Raw genomic sequence first — 26,224 nt, 5'->3', positions numbered from 1 at the left:
GGCACATTTCCGGTTCAATTAGGCCTACTAAAAGCAGCACAGTAGCTCGACTGGAAGCGGGGATGCAATGGGAAATTTGAACACCACACCTAACCCCTGATAAGAAACGAAGCGTTTTACCCCCCAGACCCCCGTGGTTTCGTTTAGTTTGCCACCTTGGGATGCCCGCAGGTGATGTGGCCATGAAAATGGCCGTGGGACGGCTCCCCGTGGCCGGGAGAGAAAAGCAGCTGTAGAGGCATCTTAACGAGCAAATCAGCATTTGAATCAGGTAGAACACGGCGCAGCTGTGGCCTACGGGACATGGCTGGGGTTTATGGTCGGAGTGAATGGCTACAGCCACCCTCAAAGCAAACCCCGGGCCTGTGCGAGAATATGTGTTAAAACCGTCTTCGGAAACCCATCTCAATTGCAAATGCAAAGTTGGGAATACTCGACCTATTTCTTCACCTGTGTGTGTGCGGGTCCACAGGACGTGAGGAAATCGAACGATGCACAGCCTACAAACTACCTGTAAACGCGCTAATATCGGTAATTCAGCCTAAAATAAACACAACCAATTTAAACCATCCAACAACAAATTAGACGCACATGTAGATGTATACCAGACAATGAGTTAGAAAATTTAATTTAAAATCTAAAGTTTAACAGTTTATATCTAAGGTCAATTTAAAACGTACACTATAAGCTAAAATGTATATTTGACTTAAGACAAAAGCATCCGATTTGATAGGGCCAATATCCGTTTAAAATCGTTTTAGTTTCTATACATGAACCCCTACCCCCAAACGTCACTACTATTGCAAATTCCTTGACCAAGAATTGTCTGCATACTTCTTGGCGATTCAGAAAATGAATGGGGACCCTATGCAACTCTGTCACTTCAAAACAATAAAACCAAGGCGTTAGTTAATATGCTTGAAGCATTTTAAGCACGTTGTGGAATATTGCATTGGATTTACGCACCTTCAGACAAGACCCCTCGAGTTTCAAAGTTTATATCAATTCGTAGTTCACAATTATTGAACATGCGAATTACAAGAAAATGCCAGGCAATACTTTTTGTAATAATTGCGAAATATAAACATAAAATATTGTAAACTCAAAACATTAAATCAGATTACGTAATAATGTTTCTTTATTTCAATAATTGAAACACCCCATGTAGTAGTCAAGCATGTGGACATTTACAGACAGCCTAATTTTGTGGTGCACCAGTTTTGAGATAAGATGTGATAAAAGCCTTAGCCTGTCCAAAACCTTAACTTCACCAACAACTTACAGATTTTAAACACAGCAAAACTATTGATGAATACACTCATGCTTTCAATGAATAGGTTATGGGTGTTAGGAGTTTCCAAAGTTAAACATAATTTACAAAGAAAATGATAGTAAGAACACTATTTACTTCTCTATTTTCCAATTGTCTTTTTATCTTGATTGAGTGGAGAGTGTATGACTGGGTAATGGTGTTGATGATGGATTGAGTCCACTCAAACACTAATCTAATGTTTCCTCGTAGCATTTGCCTCATCAGCAAGTGACCCGACTACACACTGTGTATAGCCTGACTGTACTGTTGTCAATTAGATGCTTGCGCTGTGGAGGTTTGGCCTGTAATCATGGTTAATAGTAAATAGCATAACGTTTTGAGGTACTCCTGGACTGAAACACTCCACAGTGATGAGGATTCCTGCAGGTACAGAAGGTGTTTCATTGTGTGGTGTATCAGAAATAAACAGTAATAGTTCACTGTGAGGAGAGAGGGGTGGGGTTCTTGTTTAGTTCCTGTCCCCCACATTCAGCACCGTTAAGATGAACTGTTCCTGTAGGATCTCTCTGTCCAGGTTTCTCCCTGTAGAGGTGAGGGGGGATACAAAGGATAACTTGGTCAGGCTTTATTGAGTAAAGCATTGAATGCATTAACACACACACGCACACAGCTGACCTATGAAGACGAGGCGGTTGACCCTAGGCTCCTCCCCCCACACCTGTGGGGTCTCATCCAGCTCGTAGAGTTCATGGACCCCCTGCAACATCACCTGGTTGGCTTTACCTGCGATGGACACGATCCCCTAGGATAGCCAACACACACACACACACAATCATTCAGACTGAGACATACCTAAAGTGTCCAGAAATCAATACACACAAAGGACTGAATCCTAACTTGAAATCTGCTGCCATATTAAATGTTTGTCCAATAACATCTCCCATTTACATCAATGAATGCATGCAAGGCGTACTGCAAATAAATGTACACTGTATTACCACAGGGATGCCTATTGAAAACCACTGACTGAGGATGAACTATGTGTTTCACCTTCAAGCGAATGACCTTCATGGGAAGTCCGGCTTGGTTCTTGAATGCTTTCTCCCACAGAAGATCCTGGAAAGAAGCAATCTTTTGTAAAACGGAATGTTTCTGATGTGAATAACCAGCTTTAAAAACAATGAAGAGATGTGTCTCCATCTTCTGATGAACCAGTGATTTTAGGTGGCACGTCAAACTCATGTTGGCAGAAAATAAACGTCCATTGTAATGAACATGCTGAATAACAGTGTTAATGTGTATGCTAACCTGGATGAAGACATTCAAAACGTCCTCTGAGAGACTCCCAGCTACTTCAAATGTCACTGTCAGAATACTCTGGAGAGGAAGAACCCGTACAGCACAGGGTTAATAATATTGTTGCATTTTTTGAAGCGTAAAAGCAACTAAACGTAAACTAGCTTTTGTGCTTGAAATGATTGCTCTGAAACAGACTATTTTATGATTGAAATCAAACTTCTTTGAAAAATAACATCTTTGCATGCATATTGCTAAATAAAATAAAAATCCTTTGATTAATATCAATATAAACTGCTTAAGGAAAGTGCATCATAGCTAAATGGAACCAGCATATTTTTAACCATTCAACCCAATGCCATTGTCACACCACATTTTAAGTGCTGCTGATGACTGTCAATGAACGCGTCAAAAAGCTCAACTCCATCGAACACCGTAAACCAGCTGACACCCTTCTTTACCCCCCCACCCTCCCTCCCTCCGCTGTATACTTCCTTACAGCATAACAAGAGCCCTTTGCAGACATTTAGGGCATTGTGTGGAAGTGTTAAGGTTACACACTTCCTTTTTTATTTGGTATAACAACAGAAAACAGCACTCTTATTAGCATGAAAAGAGCAACTTGGGGGAGGGGGGGTTGACCTATGGGGGAAGAAGGGGGGTAACAAGGGCGGTTCAGCTTCATGCGGGAAAGGAGACCTGGCAAAAACAGATTACAATGCAGCCATTAAACCCCCCGTGAGGTGCAAACAACATGACTGAAGAGTGAAGACCAATGCCAAACCAAGCCGGTCTCATTCTACCCATGAGCAACCAACCCCAGTGTTTCCCCTAGTGATCCCCTTTTGGGTCACAGACTAAAAATGTATCCTGGTTTACCAATGGGCCCATGAGTGGCGCAGTGGTCTGAGGCACTGCATCTCAGTGCAAGAGGCACCACTACAGTCCCTGGTTCGAATCAAGGCTGTATCACATCCGGCCGTGATTGGGAGTCCCATAGGGCGGCGCACAATTGGCCCAGCATTGTCCGGGTTTGGCCGGGGTAGGCGGTTATTGTAAATAAGAATTTGTTCTTAACCGACTTTCCTAGTTAAATAAAGGTTAAATAAAAAAGCCAACTTCAAAATATTTAAATGGGCCTCAGCACAAAAACAGTAGAGCAGGGTAGGGACTTTTCACTAGTGTGTCGTCCCCTGAAGGCATTAGGGACCACACTCTGCCCCAGGACTGTCTCCCTGGCTCACTACATACACAGCAAGCCTGGGGCCTGGAGTCGATTCCATTATAATATAGGGAGTGAACAGAAATTCAATAAATAAATAGAAAAATCACCCATTATTTTCTACTTTTCACCTCCTGAATTGAAATATAATTGACCCCACCCCTGTGGTTGTTGATTACACAACGATTGCTCATTCCTTTTCTATAAAACGCCTGATTGTGGGCAGTCGATGAAAAAAACGAGACCAAAAACATATTGTTCAAGATACGATAGAGCAGACATAATCAAAGCTCAATATTACTTTCAGGAATCAGCGATGACACTCATTACATCCTTACCTTATCCAGATGTGGTCTTGTTGTTTTCACAAGCTGTAGCTTTTCTATCAAGCTGTGAGATAAAGAACAACAGGTTTGAAGTGTTTCTGTAGTATCTTTGTTTACATGACAACTAACCATGCAGACACATGGCTTATTCTACAATCTGGAAGCATCTACCTGTGAAATTAATATGGTATTCCTAGAGTTTGTCAACCATTCTGTGGTTTTATATGTCTACGTGAAGAAAGGTATTTTCCGATGTCAAGGCGTACAGCAATGAAAAGTTGTAGTGTCCACACTTACAAAATAGGTTGTATACATTATTGGTTTGTGTGTTGGGGCATTTTAAGAGAGAGGAGATCGGCTGTAGACCCTGAAAACCCACGCCCCCAGATCCCATCCCGTTGTTCCTCCACCTAGCCCCCTTGACCCCTCAAGGAGAACAAACGATGTCGAGCAGCTTTAGCCCTCTCTGCTGCTAGTGCCACACGTGGACCGGTGGGGGGTCGCTTCAAACAGCCAGCGTATGCTCTGGGGGGGGGGGGGGTCAGGGAGGGGAGGGGAGGACGGCAGAGGAAAGGGGCTATCTGTGTACTTAGATGACTCTCCTCAGGGACCATCTCTCACACACACACACACACACACACACACACACACACACACACACCTCTAATCCTCTGCAGCTGGATGGGAGAAGAGAAAACACCAGTGACTGCATTCATGTGAAGAGAGGTTTACCACCAATGACTCCATTCATGTGTTGGAGGTTTTACTGCTGTTTTACTGTGGTAACAATGAGGAACCCCCCATGGTCCTACAATTCACCAACCCCTCTATAGCCTGGGCCCTTCATTACAGGGAAACATGGTCAACAACAGCACCTCTGTACAGGCTGCTGCACTGCCATGTTTAGAAGGGTAACAACTATAAATATTCACTGCTCATAACTACTGTCCCCTTAGAAACCTCTTCGGAGTAGAGTGGTTGAGAATGAAGTTGAGAGTGGTTTAGAACGGCGTTGAGAGTGGTTTAGAACGGCGTTGAGAGTGGTTTAGAACGGCGTTGAGAGTGGTTTAGAACGGCGTTGAGAGTGGTTTAGAACGGGGTTGAGAGTGGTTTAGAACGGGGTTGAGAGTGGTTTAGAACGGGGTTGAGAGTGGTTTAGAACGGGGTTGAGAGTGGTTTAGAACGGGGTTGAGAGTGGTTTAGAACGGGGTTGAGAGTGGTTTAGAACGGGGTTGAGAGTGGTTTAGAACGGGGTTGAGAGTGGTTTAGAACGGGGTTGAGAGTGGTTTAGAACGGGGTTGAGAGTGGTTTAGAACGGGGTTGAGAGTGGTTTAGAACGGGGTTGAGAGTGGTTTAGAACGGGGTTGAGAGTGGTTTAGAACGTGGTTGAGAGTGGTTTAGAATGGGGTTGAGAGGGGTTTAGAATGTGGTTTAAAACGGGGTTGAGAGTGGTTTAGAATGTGGTTGAGAGTGGTTTAGAACGGGGTTGAGAGTGGTTTACAATGGGGTTGAGAGGGGTTTAGAATGTGGTTGAGAGTGGTTTAGAATGGGGTTGAGAGGGGTTTAGAATGGAGTTGAGAGTGGTTTAGAATGGGGTTGAGAGGGGTTTAGAATGGAGTTGAGAGGGGTTTAGAATGGGGTTGAGAATGAAGTTGAGAGTGGTATAGAACGGGGTGGGGTTGAGAGTGGTTTAGAACGGGGTTGAGAGTGGTTTAGAACGGGGTTGAGAGTGGTTTAGAACGGGGTTGAGAGTGGTTTAGAACGGGGTTGAGAGTGGTTTAGAACGGGGTTGAGAGTGGTTTAGAACGGGGTTGAGAGTGGTTTAGAACGGGGTTGAGAGTGGTTTAGAATGTGGTTGAGAGGGGTTTAGAATGTGGTTTAAAACGGGGTTGAGAGTGGTTTAGAATGTGGTTGAGAGTGGTTTAGAATGTGGTTGAGAGTGGTTTAGAATGGGGTTGAGAGTGGTTTAGAACGGGGTTGAGAGTGGTTTAGAATGTGGTTGAGAGTGGTTTAGAACGTGGTTGAGAGTGGTTTAGAATGTGGTTGAGAGTGGTTTAGAATGTGGTTGAGAGTGGTTTAGAATGTGGTTGAGAGTGGTTTAGAATGTGGTTGAGAGTGGTTTAGAACGGGGTTGAGAGTGGTTTAGAACGGGGTTGAGAGGGGTTTAGAATGTGGTTGAGAGTGGTTTAGAATGGGGTTGAGAGGTGTTTAGAATGTGGTTTAAAACGGGGTTGAGAGTGGTTGAGAATGAAGTTGAGAGTGGTTTAGAACGGGGTTGAGAGTGGTTTACAATGTGGTTGAGAGTGGTTTAGAATGGGGTTGAGAGGGGTTTAGAATGGGGTTGAGAGGGGTTGAGAGTGGTTGAGAATGAAGTTGAGAGTGGTTTAGAACGGGGTTGAGAGTGGTTTAGAACGGGGTTGAGAGTGGTTTAGAACGGGGTTGAGAGTGGTTTAGAACGGGGTTGAGAGTGGTTTAGAACGGGGTTGAGAGTGGTTTAGAACGGGGTTGAGAGTGGTTTAGAACGGGGTTGAGAGTGGTTAATAACGGGGTTGAGAGTGGTTAATAACGGGGTTGAGAGTGGTTAATAACGGGGTTGAGAGTGGTTTAGAATGGGGTTGAGAGTGGTTTAGAATGGGGTTGAGAGTGGTTTAGAATGTGGTTGAGAGTGGTTTAGAATATGGTTGAGAGTGGTTTCGAATATGGTTGAGAGTGGTTTAGAATGTGGTTGAGAGTGGTTTAGAATGTGGTTGAGAGTGGTTTAAAACGGGGTTGAGAGTGGTTTAGAATGTGGTTGAGAACAGGGTTGAGAGTGGTTTAGAATGTGGTTGAGAGTGGTTTAGAATGTGGTTGAGAGTGGTTTAGAATGTGGTTGAGAGTGGTTTAGAATGTGGTTGAGAGTGGTTTAGAATGTGGTTGAGAGTGGTTTAGAATGTGGTTGAGAGTGGTTTAAAACGGGGTTGAGAGCGGTTTAGAATGTGGTTGAGAACAGGGTTGAGAGTGGTTAAGAACGTGGTTGAGAGTGGTTAGGAACGGGGTTGAGAGTGGTTAGGAACGGGGTTGAGAGTGGTTAGGAACGGGGTTGAGAGTGGTTAGGAACGGGGTTGAGAGTGGTTAGGAACGGGGTTGAGAGTGGTTAGGAATGGGGTTGAGAGTGGTTTAGAATGGGGTTTAAAACGGGGCTGAGAGTGGTTTAGAATGTGGTTGAGAGTGGTTTAGAATGTGGTTGAGAGTGGTTTAGAATGGGGTTGAGAGTGGTTTAGAATGTGGTTGAGAGTGGTTAGGAACGGGGTTGAGAGTGGTTAGGAACGGGGTTGAGAGTGGTTAGGAACGGGGTTGAGAGTGGTTTAGAATGTGGTTGAGAGTGGTTTAGAATGTGGTTGAGAGTGGTTTAGAATGTGGTTGAGAGTGGTTTAGAATGTGGTTGAGAGTGGTTTAGAATGTGGTTGAGAATGTGGTTGAGAGTGGTTTAGAATGGGGTTGAGAGTGGTTAATAATGGGGTTGAGAGTGGTTAATAATGGGGTTGAGAGTGGTTAATAATGGGGTTGAGAGTGGTTTAGAATGTGGTTGAGAGTGGTTTAGAATATGGTTGAGAGTGGTTTAGAATGTGGTTGAGAGTGGTTTAGAATGTGGTTTAGAATGTGGTTGAGAGTGGTTTAAAACAGGGTTGAGAGTGGTTTAGAATGTGGTTGAGAACAGGGTTGAGAGTGGTTAAGAACGTGGTTGAGAGTGGTTAGGAACGGGGTTGAGAGTGGTTAGGAACGGGGTTGAGAGTGGTTAGGAACGGGGTTGAGAGTGGTTAGGAACGGGGTTGAGAGTGGTTAGGAACGGGGTTGAGAGTGGTTAGGAATGGGGTTGAGAGTGGTTTAGAATGTGGTTTAAAACGAGGTTGAGAGTGGTTTAGAATGGGGTTGAGAGTGGTTTAGAATGGGGTTGAGAGTGGTTTAGAATGGGGTTGAGAGTGGTTAATAATGTGTTTGAGAGTGGTTTAGAATGTGGTTGAAAGTGGTTTAGAATGTGGTTGAGAGTGATTAATAATGGGGTTGAGAGTGGTTTAGAATGTGGTTGAGAGTGGTTTAGAATGGGGTTGAGAGTGGTTAATAATAGGGTTGAGAATGGTTTAGAATGTGGTTGAGAGTGGTTTAGAACGGAGTTGAGAGTGGTTAGGAACGGGGTTGAGAGTGGTTAGGAACGGGGTTGAGAGTGGTTAGGAACGGGGTTGAGAGTGGTTAGGAACGGGGTTGAGAGTGGTTAGGAACGGGGTTGAGAGTGGTTTAGAACGGGGTTGAGAGTGGTTTAGAATGTGGTTTAAAACGGGGTTGAGAGTGGTTAGGAACGGGGTTGAGAGTGGTTAGGAACGGGGTTGAGAGTGGTTTAGAATGTGGTTGAGAGTGGTTTAGAATGTGGTTGAGAGTGGTTTAGAATGTGGTTGAGAGTGGTTTAGAATGTGGTTGAGAGTGGTTTAGAATGTGGTTGAGAGTGGTTTAGAATGTGGTTGAGAATGTGGTTGAGAGTGGTTTAGAATGGGGTTGAGAGTGGTTAATAATGGGGTTGAGAGTGGTTAATAATGGGGTTGAGAGTGGTTAATAATGGGGTTGAGAGTGGTTAATAATGGGGTTGAGAGTGGTTTAGAATGTGGTTGAGAGTGGTTTAGAATATGGTTGAGAGTGGTTTAGAATGTGGTTGAGAGTGGTTTAGAATGTGGTTTAGAATGTGGTTGAGAGTGGTTTAAAACAGGGTTGAGAGTGGTTTAGAATGTGGTTGAGAACAGGGTTGAGAGTGGTTAAGAACGTGGTTGAGAGTGGTTAGGAACGGGGTTGAGAGTGGTTAGGAACGGGGTTGAGAGTGGTTAGGAACGGGGTTGAGAGTGGTTAGGAACGGGGTTGAGAGTGGTTAGGAACGGGGTTGAGAGTGGTTTAGAATGTGGTTGAGAGTGGTTTAGAATGTGGTTGAGAGTGGTTTAGAATGTGGTTGAGAGTGGTTTAGAATGTGGTTGAGAGTGGTTTAGAATGTGGTTGAGAGTGGTTTAGAATGTGGTTGAGAATGTGGTTGAGAGTGGTTTAGAATGGGGTTGAGAGTGGTTAATAATGGGGTTGAGAGTGGTTAATAATGGGGTTGAGAGTGGTTAATAATGGGGTTGAGAGTGGTTTAGAATGTGGTTGAGAGTGGTTTAGAATATGGTTGAGAGTGGTTTAGAATGTGGTTGAGAGTGGTTTAGAATGTGGTTTAGAATGTGGTTGAGAGTGGTTTAAAACAGGGTTGAGAGTGGTTTAGAATGTGGTTGAGAACAGGGTTGAGAGTGGTTAAGAACGTGGTTGAGAGTGGTTAGGAACGGGGTTGAGAGTGGTTAGGAACGGGGTTGAGAGTGGTTAGGAACGGGGTTGAGAGTGGTTAGGAACGGGGTTGAGAGTGGTTAGGAACGGGGTTGAGAGTGGTTAGGAACGGGGTTGAGAGTGGTTAGGAATGGGGTTGAGAGTGGTTTAGAATGTGGTTTAAAACGAGGTTGAGAGTGGTTTAGAATGGGGTTGAGAGTGGTTTAGAATGGGGTTGAGAGTGGTTTAGAATGGGGTTGAGAGTGGTTAATAATGTGTTTGAGAGTGGTTTAGAATGTGGTTGAAAGTGGTTTAGAATGTGGTTGAGAGTGATTAATAATGGGGTTGAGAGTGGTTTAGAATGTGGTTGAGAGTGGTTTAGAATGGGGTTGAGAGTGGTTAATAATAGGGTTGAGAATGGTTTAGAATGTGGTTGAGAGTGGTTTAGAACGGAGTTGAGAGTGGTTAGGAACGGGGTTGAGAGTGGTTAGGAACGGGGTTGAGAGTGGTTAGGAACGGGGTTGAGAGTGGTTAGGAACGGGGTTGAGAGTGGTTAGGAACGGGGTTGAGAGTGGTTAGGAACGGGGTTGAGAGTGGTTTAGAACGGGGTTGAGAGTGGTTTAGAATGTGGTTTAAAACGGGGTTGAGAGTGGTTTAGAATGTGGTTTAAAACGGGGTTGAGAGTGGTTTAGAACGGGGTTGAGAGTGGTTAGGAACGGGGTTGAGAGTGGTTAGGAACGGGGTTGAGAGTGGTTAGGAACGGGGTTGAGAGTGGTTTAAAACGGGGTTGAGAGTGGTTTAAAACGGGGTTGAGAGTGGTTTAAAACGGGGTTGAGAGTGGTTTAAAACGGGGTTGAGAGTGGTTTAGAATGTGGTTGAGCGTGGTTTAGAATGTTGTTGAGAGTGGTTTAGAATGTGGTTGAGAGTGGTTTAGAATGTGGTTGAGAGTGGTTTAGAATGTGGTTGAGAGTGGTTTAGAATGTGGTTGAGAGTGGTTTAAAACGGGGTTGAGAGTGGTTTAGAATGTGGTTGAGAGTGGTTTAGAATGTGGTTGAGAGTGGTTTAGAATGTGGTTGAGAGTGGTTTAGAATGTGGTTGAGAGTGGTTTAGAATGTGGTTGAGAGTGGTTTAGAATGTGGTTGAGAGTGGTTTAAAACGGGGTGAGAGTGGTTTAGAATGTGGTTGAGAACAGGGTTGAGAGTGGTTAAGAACGTGGTTGAGAGTGGTTAGGAACGGGGTTGAGAGTGGTTAGGAACGGGGTTGAGAGTGGTTAGGAACGGGGTTGAGAGTGGTTAGGAACGGGGTTGAGAGTGGTTAGGAACGGGGTTGAGAGTGGTTAGGAACGGGGTTGAGAGTGGTTAGGAACGGGGTTGAGAGTGGTTAGGAACGGGGTTGAGAGTGGTTAGGAACGGGGTTGAGAGTGGTTTAGAACGGGGTTGAGAGTGATTAATAATGGGGTTGAGAGTGATTAATAATGGGGTTGAGAGTGATTAATAATGGGGTTGAGAGTGATTAATAATGGGGTTGAGAGTGGTTTAGAATGGGGTTGAGAGTGGTTTAGAATGGGGTTGAGAGTGGTTTAGAAGAGTGGTTTAGAATGGTGTTGAGAGTGATTTAGAATGGGGTTGAGAGTGCTATTGATTCAAAGCCACACTGTACTGAAGACACTTACTTAACTCCATCTTTGTTGTCAAAGGAATGCAGATCTAGAACTTGAGATAGGTCCACCCTAGAGAAACAAGAAAGATAAACAGGTCAACAAGTAAAACATGGCTAATTTCTGGTTTCATTATAACACTGTGGGTCAACTTAAAGGTGCACACTACGCTTGGATTTTAACATGCATATGTAATGAAAGCATCAATGTTGATGTCACAATACCACTGGACTGGATAGGACTCATCTGTTTTGTTATTAACCATTTAAATGGGGCAATCTGCGACTTATACCTCCATTTGTTATTGTTTTAACCACAGATTTCCCCATTAATATCCAGTCCACAGAGAACCATTGACACATGGAGGACAGGAGTTGTGGGAATGTTGTTCTGGTTAGCCCCCCCATCTGTTTTGGGCTTTCATGTTCTCTGTAGTATCTCTGGGGTGCAGAGTGGATCTGAGAGAGAGACATCCTGCCTTTGATACATGCAGAGCAGCACTGATTTCATTACCCAGCCAGCACCTACTTGCGTCTTATAACTCACACACACAGAATGGGTGGTGCCTGGTTGGGCGTCAGAGGGGTCAGAGAGCAAGGGTTTGTGGGTAACGGGAAACCCTAGGATTGGGGGTTGTGTCTGTGTAGGGGGGGGCTCAAATACAAGTCATTCATGGCGGATACGTTTCATCTGTTTTACAAGAACAAAGCTGGAAAAACATGCAAAGGGATAAGTGTGTGTGTGAGAGAGAGTTTTATGTGTTTAAAAATAGTCCTAGTGAAACCCCTGTAACATGAAGCAGGGCTGTGTCTCCATGCCGGGTTATGGCTCCAGGTCAGAGTAGGGCTACAGTAGACAATCACCATCCACTGTTCATATAGGCCAAATGAACCAACCCACCTTGACTTCTGACATTCCAGAATCTTGACCAGACCATTTATAGACCTTTAGAGGGAAGATGTTTATGATTACGTTACAATACATTTACATAAGGGAATCACACATCTGATCTGAACAATCAAAAAGCACAACTACAAATGGAAACAGATCCTCCCCTGAATATTCTTTAAAACAGGACAGTGTATGAGTAAAAAGGTCTGTAAAAAGCAACTAGTGGTCACCTGACGGTGTCTCTGAGGTGGTTGAGCTCTTCTCCATTCACCAGGTCAGTCTTATTGATGATGGTAAGGTCTGCCAGGGCGATCTGCCTGCACATACAACAGTAGAGCCAATATAGTACAAAACTGTATGGTGTTCCACTGGTGTTCCCAAGCCTTCCTGAGGTGTGTGTGTGTGTGTGTGTGGCATTGTAAAGGACGTGCCACACTCAAATGGGACCCCTATTATGTTGGAGAGGAAAACAGCAGTAGAAACAGAGAGCAGTGTATAGACATTCCTCTCTGTAGGATCACCAACACCACCAGGCAACCAGAGGACTGATGGGACAGCAGGAAAGGGGTGAGAAAACAAAAAGCCACAAACCTTTATGGAATTTAAACTGTCAAAAAACTGTGTGTATAAAACATGTTTCCTTCCTGAACTGAGACAGACAGACAGACAGACAGACAGACAGACAGACAGACAGACAGACAGACAGACAGACATAGCATAGCATACCTAGCTGCTTCATTGACCAGTCCCTCTGGTTTCTCTTCTGTCAGATGCTGCAGGAAGATAATTAATTAAACAAAGTTAGTGAGACCAATTTTCTGTTCTGACACGTCACTATCCTCCAGTCCACTGATGCAAAAGAAAGTCTAAGCTAGTTTTCACCTTTAACTGTATTTCAAACGTGATTCAGCCCTGGGATTGAAGAGTAGATAAATGGACAAAAACTGACACAAAAAGTGACATCCCCAAAATGAAGAGAAGAACATGAACGACCCTCATCAATCCAACATGTGATACAAGAAATCACCTGCTGAAACCAGGAGATAAATCAGATCCATTTTCTATTTGTGTCCTGCCCCTGCAACGGGGATGGAGCCAGCGCTGGTTTCATCTCCTGAGTGAAATATGTAATAACAGAGGGACTAGGGATCGTAACCTCTTCTCCTGACCCCTAAACATCAACCTGTCAGCGGATGTCCCTCAGCTCTGGCCTAGCGAGTGATGGAAATCAAAAACTAAATACAATGACCACCACTATTAAATCACCTTCCTCCATCACCATACCCCTGAGTCTGGGGCCTGATGGTGAGTGAGAGGCCTGGGACTTGAGTTCTCATCTGTCCCCAGTCAGAAGACTATTTCAGGAGCAGAGGAGTGGAGAAAGGGGGGTTATGGGGTTGACAGTCCCATTAGAGTGATCTGCTCTGATATCAATTACCCCTTCAGTTTCAATCATCCTCTCTCTCCTCTTCCCCCTCTTCCTCTTTGTGAGGGCCGAGGTGGCACCTAGGCCGTGAACGTGTTGACTGACCAAGCACGACACCCTCAGATTACAGCCTATTATCCAGGTGTCATTTGACCTGTTTCTCTTCAAAGTGTTAAAAGGCTTTTGAGTTTGGGAGGGTGGTGTGTGTGTGTGTGTGTGTGTGTGTACATGCGTGTACAGGGTTTGGAACTTTCTATAGCCTCTACAACTTGCAGACAAGATTGTTTGACAGATTCTGAGGATTGTTATGCGATGTCAACTTTTCAACTTTACAATAAACTGGAAATGACTTCAGCTGTGGCTTTTTCGTTCAAAACAACTGGGAAGTCGGAAATCTCTGACTCCGGCTGGGAGAAACTGTTTTAAACAGTCATCCAACTTGGAATTCCAAGCCAGAAACTCTGGCATCTTATTCGAGCTCTGACTTTCCAACCTGAAGAACACAGACGTCATGATTTGACCTCATCTTTTTCAGAGTTCCCAGTTGTCTTGAAAGCCCTATTTCTTTCAGGAGAATGTAGAGTAAATTTAGACAAATGAACCCGGACTCAGCCATGTCTGAATTAGCTTTTACCTGCATTGCGTATTTAGCATCAATGACTGTGACAATACCTGTAAACAAAATCAGAAAAGACAATAAGAGGGCATGCACACACAATTCAATGAACTCTGACCCTGCAGCCTTTTGGTGTTTGGTCCAGCCTGTGTGTTCAAGTCACTTTCTATGTCCACTTGTGCTTCCCCCCCACCCCTCAATGAACACCACATGGAATACACACCAACAGCTCCTAAACACACCAATTGGAACACACACATTTAGCACAAAATAGATTGTTTTACCGTCTAGATAGATGTCACTCCCTAGTTCTGCATCAACCCAGAACATGGAGGCCACAGCACCTGAGAGGGTGAAAGAGAGATATTTAGATAGCATACTGCAACATAAAGGAAGTATTAAGAACATTACAGAAGTAAAACAACATTATCAGGAGACATTTACTAACCATTACAGTTTGCCTCTACCCCAAGCACAGCCACATTCATCCTGCTAGAACTCAGTGGACCAGATAAAACTAATTTGAGCAGCTTTCAATTGTTTTTCTCCCCATAGGTACATTTAGATTGCTTCCAGGCATTTCCATTTCTCCGTGGGGGAAGTTATTCCAGTGCCATGTCACCGCAGCAGGCCTAGCTTGTTCACATAATGCACTTTTGTCAAACCGTCAGGCGGGAATAAGAAAGCATGGTAAATATTTGATAGGAGAGTAATGAAAACACTGTTTGTGAGTGGCATCCCACGCACCACCCGTCCAGCCTCTTCTTCAATGGGAGGTGCCAACCCCCTGGGACCTCTCTGATTGACAGGCCTGTCTGGGCCAATGACAGCCCTGTCTCAATCAATAACCAGCCTGTCTCAGCCAATGACAGAGTGGAGGGGTGAGGAGAGTCCCGGTCGGAGCGTGCTCTGTCAGTCCCATGTGTGGACCAGTGGTATGTAGCTGGCTGTGTCTCTGGACCACTGACACCTGTCACTTATTGACACACTCCAGTGGTCACAGGGCTCGCCCTGTAATGGCCTCCTATTGATTTCCTTCCCCCCCTGGCTAAACGTTTACAGCCTGATGGCTTCCCTGTCCTGATGAAAATAGGCTGTTCAGATATCACCCCCCTGCCGCACCCCAATAATCCCAATAGTCTTATTGGTCTTAAGTAAGAAGAAGCTCAACTAGCTGGACTGTTCTAGAAGTGGACGTCTGGAGTCAAAGTAAGGCCAACAATGCAAAGCTTTGGTTGAGCATGCTGGAACTGTGAGGTCAAGAAGAGTATTGACTGTCGACACAAAATACGAGGGCATCTATTTGCATAGCAGACGGAATAGCACTCAGGCTTCAAAAATCATCCTGATGAAGTGAAATGCCATTTAAATACATTACACTTGCTGTCGAAACTTGCCTGTGTATACTTGTGAACCTGTTGTTGCTATAACGTCCAGCTGTATTCTAACCAAATAAGAGAGTAAACAGACTTGAGTTGACAGAGAGTGAAGCGTTCCTCTAGAACAGCGATTGTAAAACTGGGGTTTGCAAGTCGCAGGAGGTTTTGAATTGGTCGCAGGTTTTGAAATGGTCGCAGGAGGTTTTGAATTGGTCGCAGGAAGTTTTGAATTGGTCGCAGGTGTTTTTGATGGGATTAAAAATACTCCAGTCTGAACCTACACTACTAAAACCAGGTAGAAAGTGTGTAGAAATGATGATGAACCTATATATTCTTTTTTATAATTTAACCTTTTTCTTTAATCACAGTATCTTCAATAACTGCCAGGTTAAATGAGAACTTGTTTTCAACTAGCTTACCTGGTTAAATAAAGGTGAAATTAAAAATAAATAAAATAAATAGAGCTATTAGCAGAGCTATTTAGAGGATTTGGTTGATTTTGTGGTCTCAAACCAGTGAGCTTAACATTCTTCATCAATGGCCAGGTCGCAGTTGTAAATGAGAACTTGTTCTCAACTAGCCTACCTGGTTAAATAAAGGTGAAATAAAATAAAAAGAATATTGGCAAAATGGATTATTGACAATTGATAAGGTGGGTATGTTGTTCTCTTGTCATATAAATTGCTACATTTACTATAAATATAGCATTAAAAATACCTTTCCAGGTGGCATTTTGGCATTTTTTTCCACAATGCAAATATTGGGTACCGTAGTTATTCACAGTTTACTTCAATTCAACTGTGAGGGTTTGTGATGTTATTTGGATTTGCACAACGTGGGTTACTTACCTGGATCCGCAAGTCCTGTCGTTTCTAGAAGAATATAGTCAAACTTTCCTTTCTTCTGCATGAGATTTTCTATGGCTTTCAGGCCATTGTCTCTAGAGGGAATTATTGATTAGGAATGGTAGGTATTGTCAATTGACATCAGGGAATGATGTCCATCCAGATTTTAAACCTAATGCAATGACAGGGGATGTATTATCTAAGACTAAGTGGCAGTGTTTCAACCAGTTGAATGAATGGGCAGAATTTAGATGTCCGCCTAAATAGATATACCCAAACGTAATTATTTTTCATGAGTTGGCCATAAACAACTGGTAATGTTGCATAGTTTGGTAAAAAAATACTTATAAATTGCTGAGGTGTACTCACTTTTTAGGACACAAGCTGAAGTATATAGTACAAATATGATGAAAATGCATGTATGAAAAATCATATGATTTTCCCCCTATTCAATAAAAGTGGGGCAATAGGGTGTGAAATGACTATAACTACTTACTATGAGATTTCACATTTCTTAACTATAAAATACATTTCTTCATACTTAGTGACAGTAAAATATTCATAAAACATTTTATGGATAGGCCATATGGGGGACTTAACATCGAATATAAACATACATACTTGACAGAGCAGCAGAGGCAGCCGTTCCTGAGCTCCAGCCATTCCTCATACAGCTCTCCTGCCTGGCTCACAGCTAGAGACTTCTCCAGAGCACTACCTACAGGACAGAAGAGGGAAAACAATCATTATCAGAGCAGTAAACATCTGGGTGTTCTGCTGACTGGACTCTCAAATTTTGTGCAAAAATGTGTTATATCCCTTTTAGTGAGCATTTCTCCTTTGCCAAGATAATCCATCCACCTGACAGGTGTAGCATATCAATAAGCTGATTAAACAGCATGATCATTACACAGGTGCACCTTGTGCTGAGGACAATACAATTCCGGGTTCAACTGTACCGGGCAGATGGCGTCGTGTGGGCGAGCGGTTTGTTGATGTCAACTTTGTGAACAGAGTGCCCCATGGTGGCGTTATGGTATGGGCAGGCATAAGCTACCAAAAACGAACACAATTGCATTTATCGATGGCAATTTGAATGCACAGAGATACAATGAGGAGATCTTGAGGCCCATTGTCATGCTATTCAACCGCCGCCATCACCTCATATTTTAGCATGATAATGCACGGTCCCATGTCGCAAGGATCTGTACACAATTCCTTGAAGCTGAAAATATTCCAAGTTCTTCCCTGGCCTGCATACTCACCAGACATGTTACCCATTGAGCATGTTTGGGATGCTCTGGATCGACCTGTACGACAGCGTGTTCCAGTTCACGTCAATGTCCAGCAACTTCGCACAGCCATTGAAGAGGAGTGGGAAAACATTCCACAGGCCACAATCAACAGCCTGATCAACTCTATATGAAGGAGATGTGTCGCGCTGTGAGGCAAATGGTGGTCACACCAGATACTGACTGGTTTTCTGATCCTCGCCCCTACTTTTTTTTAAAGGTACCTGTGACCAACAGATGCATATCTGTATTCCCAGTCATGTGAAATCCATAGATTAAGGCCTAATGAATTGTAACTCAGTAAAATCTTAAAAATTGTTGCATGTTGTGTTTATATTTTTGTTCAGTGTTGCTTTCACAACACAGATATATTCTAGGCCTATTTCATGGTTAAAATAATTGACTTTAGCCAGACTAAACACTATTTCTCATGTCAGGCTGTAAAGGATCTTGCAGCATCTCAAGGGATTCATCTAGGTTTGAACAGAGCTCTTTGCTGCTCCCTAGTGCACTTAAAGTAAAGATTCACCTATTTTGAATGTTATATTGTTTTGTGCATCTCTGAGTGATGTTCTATCAACTCCCTGGGTCATTTCATGTTTTCATGTGTATCTGAGCTATTGCAATAAAGTCTCTCTCACTACACTAGAAATTAATTGGAATACGACTTTAAGATGGTGAAAACGTCTATCATACATGTCAGATTTCAATACTGGCCGATGTCATAACGCGGGAGGTTGTCTTCTCGAGAATGAGCCATTGATAATATTTTAGCAATCTTTTTTTAATTAACAGAGGGTCTAACACATTTCTCCTATTTGTCTGACTCTTCATTCAAAGGTGCATTGCTTGGTGCCGTTGCGAATGTCAGACTCCACTCTGAGGCACATTGATCTGCAGGTTGAACATGGTGAGATTGTTGACTCCTAAATTGACAGTGCAGTTTGTTTAGGCGATTTTACAGCTAACTAGCTATTTCACATGCTGATATTGACTTTGGTATCATTGTGTGAAGCTACGTTTGCTAGCTAGCAACCTACCTAACTAACTAGCCAGCCAGCCCATAGAGAGCATTGCAATGTGGGTTTTGTAGTCGACTTGAGCTGCAAAAATGTCCACAACGATTTTAACATGTTGCTACCAACCATATTATAACAACAAAATTAAACATTTGTTCCCCAAAAATATTGTTCTCACATATTAGTGTAACACTGTAAATTATGGCAATGGGTGGTTTTGGGTGCATTTTTCCTTTAACCCTGTGGTACAACCAACAAGAAAACATTCACACCATCGAATACAATTACAAAACAGCTGTAATGAAGCAACAAGTAATTTTGTACCTTTATGACAAAATAGAGATAGGGCAACCTATATAGACCACAAAAATGAACATACCTTCTCCAAATTCATTGAGTATGACAGCGATTCTCTTATTGTGTTGCTCAGTTAAAATGTAGTTCAACAGTGTCGTCTTCCCAGCACCTATATGGGTTATAAATGAACTGTTAGTCTGCGGAAGAGGAATGATTTCTATTAATAGCACACTGTAATTACTATAGATTTCTATCCCAGCGGTCAGTCACTAACCCTGACCATGGGGGAGCTACTGGGTGGTCAGGCTTTTGTTCCAGCCCAACAATAACACATCTGATTCAACTAGGGCCTAATCAAAGTATTTGTGAGCTAGCTGAACCAGGTGTTTTAGTGCTAGGCTTGTACAAAACCATGTGTAACAGTATAACTTTAGACCGTCCCCTCGCCCCGACCCGGGCGAGAACCAGGGACCCTCTGCACACATCAACAACAGTCACCCACGAAGCATCGTTACCCATCGCTCCACAAAAGCCGCGGCCCTTGGAGAGCAAGGGGAAACACTACTTCTAGGTTTCAGAGCAAGTGACGTAACTGATTGAAACGCTATTAGCGCGTACCCGCTAACTAGCTAGCCATTTCACATCCGTTACACATGCACATTACAGATCTCTCGATGACCAAGATTGATGAGCACTACCTTCACGCATTTTCTAGCAACACAGCAGTATGCATGGGGGAGGGAACTAGACTTAACTGCCAGTCATACCGAGGTAGCCTGTGATGATGGTCACAGGTATCTGCTCGCCAGGTGAGAGAGGATTTCCTGCGATGGGGACCAACTCTGGGCAGTCATCATCCTCGTCCATTAAAACATCATCCATGGCTGTTATGTGTTCGAATAGGACAATCTGTAAATATGTATTGTATTGATAGCGTTATAACGTTAGCTTGCCTAGCATATAGCTAATATAAACGTTATCATTCAATTTCAATCACGTGTGCAGATCTAAGTTAGCTATAACAACCTTAGGTTGAATCTGACATATATTGGTAAGATTGACAGACGTTATGTGGGACCGTTTCAAACGCATCCAGCAATGTTGTGAAGTCAGCTAGCTATTTCTAGTGCTAGGCTAGCTAACCAACTCTGCTGCTGTCCATTCGTGCATAGGGAAACGCTAGAACACTGTTGCGTTTAAAACGGTCCCATCAATATGACAAGTGTCAGTGTGAAGCAAATCAAGGCGATGAATTACGTTTACCTGGTTTTATCTTTGATTACAGAGATTTTATAGATAGACAACTATTTTCATGCTGATGTTTATGTCATGTGTTCCTTTCAATTTTGTTGTAGCTGTGTGCAACGATATATACAATCCGTCTGAGAAAAGAGCTAGTTAAAGTGTTCCGCAAGACAGACCAATATCTCCGAGACTTAGGTAAAATAAATATTGGTGAACAAATAAGTAGGCCTATGGTCATTTGAATAAATTACACACCTCGATATCATTACGACGTATTAACTAAGCATTGTTGCACCATGAACTAACAACGTGCAGCTGCGCTGTCACGTCAACAAAAAGTTATTGTTTTACGGTAGAGGGCGCGCGCACCTAGCTGTTCGATGCGGGTTCATTCACTCGCTGGGCCCCCAGGCTATAGGCCCCTGGAACGTTGGGTAATCATCTCATTGTGCCCCTGCCCATTGACCTCATAGCATATTTTTGGTCATGATAGAAAGGCTAGAGGTTTTGTCAAATTGATGTCAAAAGTTTTTTTTTTTTTGTGCATTTTAGCTAACCCTAAACTTAACTTAATTATCACACACAGATAGTGTGGTGAAGAAGGTGCAACAGCGCCTCTTCAACCTCAAGAGGCTGAAGAAATTTGTCTGGTCACCTAAAACCCTCACAAACTTTTACAGATGCACAATTGAGAGCATCCTGTCGGGCTGCAGCACCGCCTGGTACGGCAACTGCACCGCCCAAAACTGCAGGGCTCTTCAGAGGGTGGTGCGGTCTGCACAACACATCAACGGGGGCAAACTACCTGCCCTCCAGGACACCTACAGCACCCGATGTCACAGAATGCCAAAAAAGATAATCAAGGACAACAACCACCCGAGCCACTACCTTTTCACCCCGCTACCATCCAGAAGGCGAGACAGGTGCATCAAAGCTGGGACCGAGAGACAAAAAAATATATTCTCTCTCAAGGCCATCAGACTGTTAAACAGCCATCACTAACACAGTGAGGCTGCTGCCTTCATACATAATTGAAATCATTGGCCACTTTAATATTAGTATTTGGTAGCATTGCCTTTAAATTGTTTAACTTGGGTCAAACGTTTCAGGTAGCCTTCCACAAGCTTCCCACAATAAGTTGGGTGAATTTTGGCCCATTCCTCCTGACAGAGCTGGTGTAACTGGGTCAGGTTTGGAGGCCTCCTTGCTCGAACACGCTTTTTCAGTTCTGCCCACACATTTTCTATAGGATTGAGGTCAGGGCTTTGTGATGGCCACTCCAATACCTTGACTTTGTTATCCTTAAGCCATTTTGCCACAACTTTGGAAGTATGCTTGGGGTCATTGTCCATTTGGAAGACCCGTTTGCGACCAAGCTTTAACTTCCTGACTGATGTTTTGAGATGTTAGTTCAATATATCTACATAATTTCCCTCACTCATAATGCAATCTATTTTATGAAGTGCACCAGTCCCTCCTGCAGCAAATCACCCCCACAACATGATGCTTCCACCCCCGTGCTTCACAGTTGGGATGGTGTTCTTCGGCTTGCAAGCCTCCCCCTTTTTACTCCAAACATAACGATGGTCATTATGGCCAAACAGTTCTATTTTTGTTTCATCTGACCAGAGGACATTTCTCCAAAAAGTATGATCTTTGTCCCCATGTGCAGTTGCAAACCTCAGTCTGGCTTTTTATGGCGGTTGTGGAGCAGTGGCTTCTTCCTTGCTGAGCGGCCTTTCAGGCTATGTCGATATTGGACTCGTTTTACTGTGGATATAGATACTTTTGTACCCGTTTCCTCCAGCATCTTCACAAGGTCCTTTGATGTTGTTCTGGGATTGATTTGCACTTTTCGCACCAAAGTACGTTCATCTCTAGGAGACAGAACGCATCTCCTTCCTGAGTGGTATGGCGGCTGCGTGGTCCCATGGTGTTTATACTTGCATACTATTGTTTGTACAGATGAACGTGGTACCTTCAGGCATTTGGAAATTGCTCCCAAGGATGAACCAGACTTGTTGAGGTCTACAATTGTTTTGGTTGATTTCCCCATGACGTCAAGCAAAGGGGCACTGAGTTTTAAGGTAGGCCTTGAAATACATCCACAGGTACACCTCCAATTGACTCAAATTATGTCAAATAGCCTATCAGAAGCTTCTAAAGCCATGACATAATTTTCTGGTATATTTCAAGCTGTTTAAAGGCACAGTCAATTTAGTGAATGTAAACTTCTGATCCACTGGAATTGTGATAGAGTGAATTATAAATGAAATAATCTGTCTGTAAACAATTGTTGGAAAAATGACTTGTGTCATGCACAAAGTAGATGTCCTAACTGATTTGTCAAAACTATAGTTTGTTAATTAACAAGAAATTTGTGGAGTGGTTGAAAAACGAGTTTTAATGACTCCAACCTAAGTGTATGTAAACTTCCGACTTCAACTGTATTTATATATATATATTCTTATTCCATTCCTTTGCTTAGATTTGTGTGTACTAGGTAGTTGTTGTGGTATTGTTAGATTACTTGTTAGATATTGCTGCACTGTCAGAAATAGAAGCACAAGCTTTTCACTACACTATCAATACCATCTGCTAACCATGTGTATGTGACCAATATATATCTATTTTTTTTTATATGCTGCCTCGTTAATTCTCCTAACCTGCTGCGTAAGTTCTCCTAACCTAATAAAGCTAATTGGTTATTTGCTTTATGTGTAAATACTGTATCATTGACAAATCTCATCCATGTAACTACTGCTGTACCTTTTTCCTGTTTATACTGTATATTGTCAATACTGTCTATACACATCACATATTTATATTCCGGACTCAGATATTGCTCGTTCTGATATTGCTCGTTCAGATATGATATTGCTCGTTCAGATATGATATTGCTCTTTCTGATATTGCTCGTTCAGATATTGCTCGTTCTGATATGATATTGCTCGTTCTGATATTGCTCGTTCCGATTTTTCTTAATTTCTTTTATTTTTATTATTTGTGTGTTATTAATTGTACGGTTAGATATTTACGGTACTGCTGGAGCTAGAAACACAATAATTTCACTGCACCTGCTTTAACATTTGCTAATCTGTGTATGCAACAAATCAACTTTGAATTGATAACCTGCTACAAAAAGTCAAATCTGACAAAAGCTGTATCCTTTCTAATAAATACCCATGTATTTTGTTTTGCAGTGCAGCACATTCTGTTTTGAATCAAGCTACATTCGTTTTTTTTTTTTTCACATATCCTCTCTGATGTACTTCATCCTTGATAGGCTACTTATATATGACCCCATCAAGTGAAGATCATACTCCCATCAGATATAATCTACAGGAGGTTGGTGGCACCTTAATTGGGGAGGATGGGCTTGTGGCAATGGTTGGAGCAGAATCAATGCAACGGTATCAAATACATCAAACACATGGTCTGATGCAATTCCATTTGCTCCATTCCAGACATTATTATGAGCCGTCCTCCCCTCAGCAGCCTCCACTGATCTAAACCCTTGATGGTGCAGAGCGCATGTTTCTACAAATTACATTTCAAAAGCTGTTAGGATCAGAATAGATCAGAAACACATGGGTTTATGTCAATGTTAGCCGATTAGACTCAACTCCACAATTTATAACATAAAAGTATGTTTTTATAAAAAAACTACTAAATTTCAGCACCCAAAGAATAGCCTTCTTTGAAACCTTCCCCATCCCAACCAACCTAATTGCGGGCTATTCTTACCTTGTTGAAATCAGTATAAAAAAAAACGTAATTTTATGTGACGTTGGAGCTCCAGCCCGCTAGTCTCAGAACAACTCAATCGAGGAGTTTAGTTTAGTCGGCTGTCAATTTGGGCATTCCAAAACGTCAATATCTCCCTCCCGATCTCAACCCTATCTCTCTTAGACACACACACACACACACACACGTCAGACTGCTTATTAAGCAAACCCAAGGGCGTGTCTAGCAGAGAGAGAGACAGAGAGCGTGTGTGTGTGTGTGTGTGTGTGTGAGAGAGTGTGTGTGAGAGTGTGTGTGTGTGTGTGTGTGTGAGTGTGTGTGTGTGTGATCCCCTCCCACTCCGCAGCCGGTGTCTGGCTGGGAAGGTTTCAAATGCGGAAGTTTCCACCCAGAACGCTGCCACAGCGAAGATGAGGCTTGTGATGACATTTGTGCTAGCAGCGCGGTAGGAGAAGTTACCACTCCGCAGGGAAACTGTAGCTACCACCGCAGAACTGGAGTAAACTGCTCATGTCGTCTTTGGCGAGCGCGGAGCGACGTGCGTTCGCTCTGAAAATTAACAGGTAATGTTCGTCTCTCTCACACACCTTTACGACTTTTCATGATCAGGTTTGTGAACTCATAGTTCTCATAGGCTACTGATTTGAGCTGTTACGTCAGGGAAAGGCGAGTGGATTCCTATACACGCAGCTACATGCGGGCAATTCATATAACGGAATTACGCTGAGACCTAGATTTTTCTCTTTCAAATGTATACCAAACCAAAACTATTGATTTCAAAGTTTAACAAACCATAGAACTCTATGCACAAGGAATAATTTTAACAATTTCAACAGATTAAAAAAAAACACATTTACAGTAGGAACTGTGCAGATGCAAACTTGTATCTGCACAGTTCCTACTGTATTTTTTAATTTTATTTTTTACAGTAGGCCTAGGCTAAATGTTTTTTTTTTTAATGATTTATTATGTGAATTGTTCAAAGTTGTCATTGTGCTGTATGGTTTGTTAAACTTTGAAATCAGTGGTTTTTGTTCGGCATACATTTTAAATCAGACTCAGCATATTTCCATTACCGAAGAATTGCCCATGTTGGGACTGTAGGGTACTCTATCATGGGTGGGTTGCATTCCTTGAGTTAAATTATGATATTTGCTTTAATAACTCCATAGTTTTCTTATGAGTAAGGATATTAAACATAGATTTATTTAATTCAATTACCTATCACACATTTAGTTCTAACATCTTTAAATGAGTGGACTAATATTCATAAAACAAATCCTATTCTACCTATATTAGAGCCTACCTATATTTCCCCCAAAAGACCAATGAACAAGAACACATGTTTTCAGTCTACCGTTAGACCTACTTACTTCACAAAGAGCTTATTGAGCTGACGCAAACATGCTTTTGCATATACAGTGTATGTGAACACCCCTTCAAATTAGATGATTCTGTGCTTTCAACTTTGTGGCAACAGTTTGGGGAAGGTCCATTCCTGTTTCAACATGATAATGCCCCCGTGCACAAATCGAGGTCCATACAGAAATGGTTTGTTGAGATCGGTGTGGAAGAACTTGACTGGCCTGCACAGAGCCCTGACCTCAACCCCATCGAACACCTTTGGGATGAATTGGAGTGCTGACTGGGATAATCGCCCAACATCAGTGCCTGACCACACTCATGCTCTTGTGGCTAAATGGAAGAGGGTCCCCACAGTAATGTTCCAACTTCTAGTGAAAAGCCTTCCCAGAAGAGTGGAGGCTGTTATAGCAGAAAAGGGGGACCAACTCCATATTAATGCAGTGTATTAGCAATATAGTGTATTAGCAATGCATAATATGCTATACAATGTGGGAAATTGTAAGAAGCTACTGGGGGGGGGGATGACCAATTCCATATCAGTGCCCATGATTTTGGAATGAGATGTTCGACATGCAGGTGTCCACATACTTTTGGTCATTTTTGTTGCCTTCATTTCCCAATCATTGGGTTGCCTAAACAGCAGACTGAAAAGAAGTCACTGTAAAAAAGACTAAATAGTCTCTACAAAGCAGAATGTTATGATATTTACACTTTACCGGTTTTACACGCTGTTGGTCCATTTGGCAGTAGGAGGTGGAGATAGGGTATCCACAGGAAAGGGTTGTTTACCTGACTTTTTGTGGCTCCTGTAGGTTCTGTCGCTTGTATTTGTCTGTAAAGGCATTGCACGTGATACACAATATGTAAACAATAGTGGACTATAATCGAATGTCGTCTACCGATGCACGTTTCCTCAGCAATCAGCTGGAAGTGTTTTCTGTCTGGTTAGGCTCAGCCATATTGTGCAAGTGTTTGTCACGTGTGAATTGCATCAGTATTTAAAATAAATAAAGAACGC

At 42.8% G+C, this 26,224-nt stretch overlaps 1 protein-coding gene across 2 annotated transcripts; it reads right to left on the bottom strand.

Annotated features, from left to right (window-relative positions):
* Window positions 1–1,115: 1,115 nt before the first annotated feature.
* cbwd (COBW domain containing) lies at window positions 1,116–26,106 on the bottom strand. 2 transcript variants are annotated; one of them, XM_039013726.1, is made up of 16 exons: window positions 25,996–26,106; window positions 19,617–19,758; window positions 18,932–19,018; window positions 16,863–16,959; window positions 16,245–16,336; window positions 14,302–14,361; window positions 14,036–14,073; window positions 12,702–12,748; window positions 12,206–12,292; window positions 11,985–12,029; window positions 11,100–11,156; window positions 4,130–4,181; window positions 2,582–2,650; window positions 2,324–2,389; window positions 1,949–2,075; window positions 1,116–1,855 (listed from the first exon to the last, which is right to left on the bottom strand). In XM_039013726.1, exons 2-16 carry the CDS (start codon window positions 19,729–19,731, stop codon window positions 1,782–1,784), a joined length of 1,113 nt encoding a protein of 370 aa, XP_038869654.1. In that variant the 5' UTR covers window positions 19,732–19,758; window positions 25,996–26,106; the 3' UTR covers window positions 1,116–1,781. The 2 variants fall into 2 exon arrangements, with proteins under 2 accessions (XP_038869654.1, XP_038869653.1); XM_039013725.1 differs by lacking the exon at window positions 25,996–26,106 and adding an exon at window positions 20,113–20,248.
* Window positions 26,107–26,224: the final 118 nt, after the last annotated feature.

This window comes from Salvelinus namaycush, chromosome 18, assembly GCF_016432855.1.
Source record: "Salvelinus namaycush isolate Seneca chromosome 18, SaNama_1.0, whole genome shotgun sequence".
In the NCBI taxonomy this organism is placed as follows: domain Eukaryota; kingdom Metazoa; phylum Chordata; class Actinopteri; order Salmoniformes; family Salmonidae; genus Salvelinus; species Salvelinus namaycush.
The sequence above is the reverse complement of the archived record's forward strand: the minus strand, read 5'-3'. Positions and strand labels throughout refer to the sequence as shown.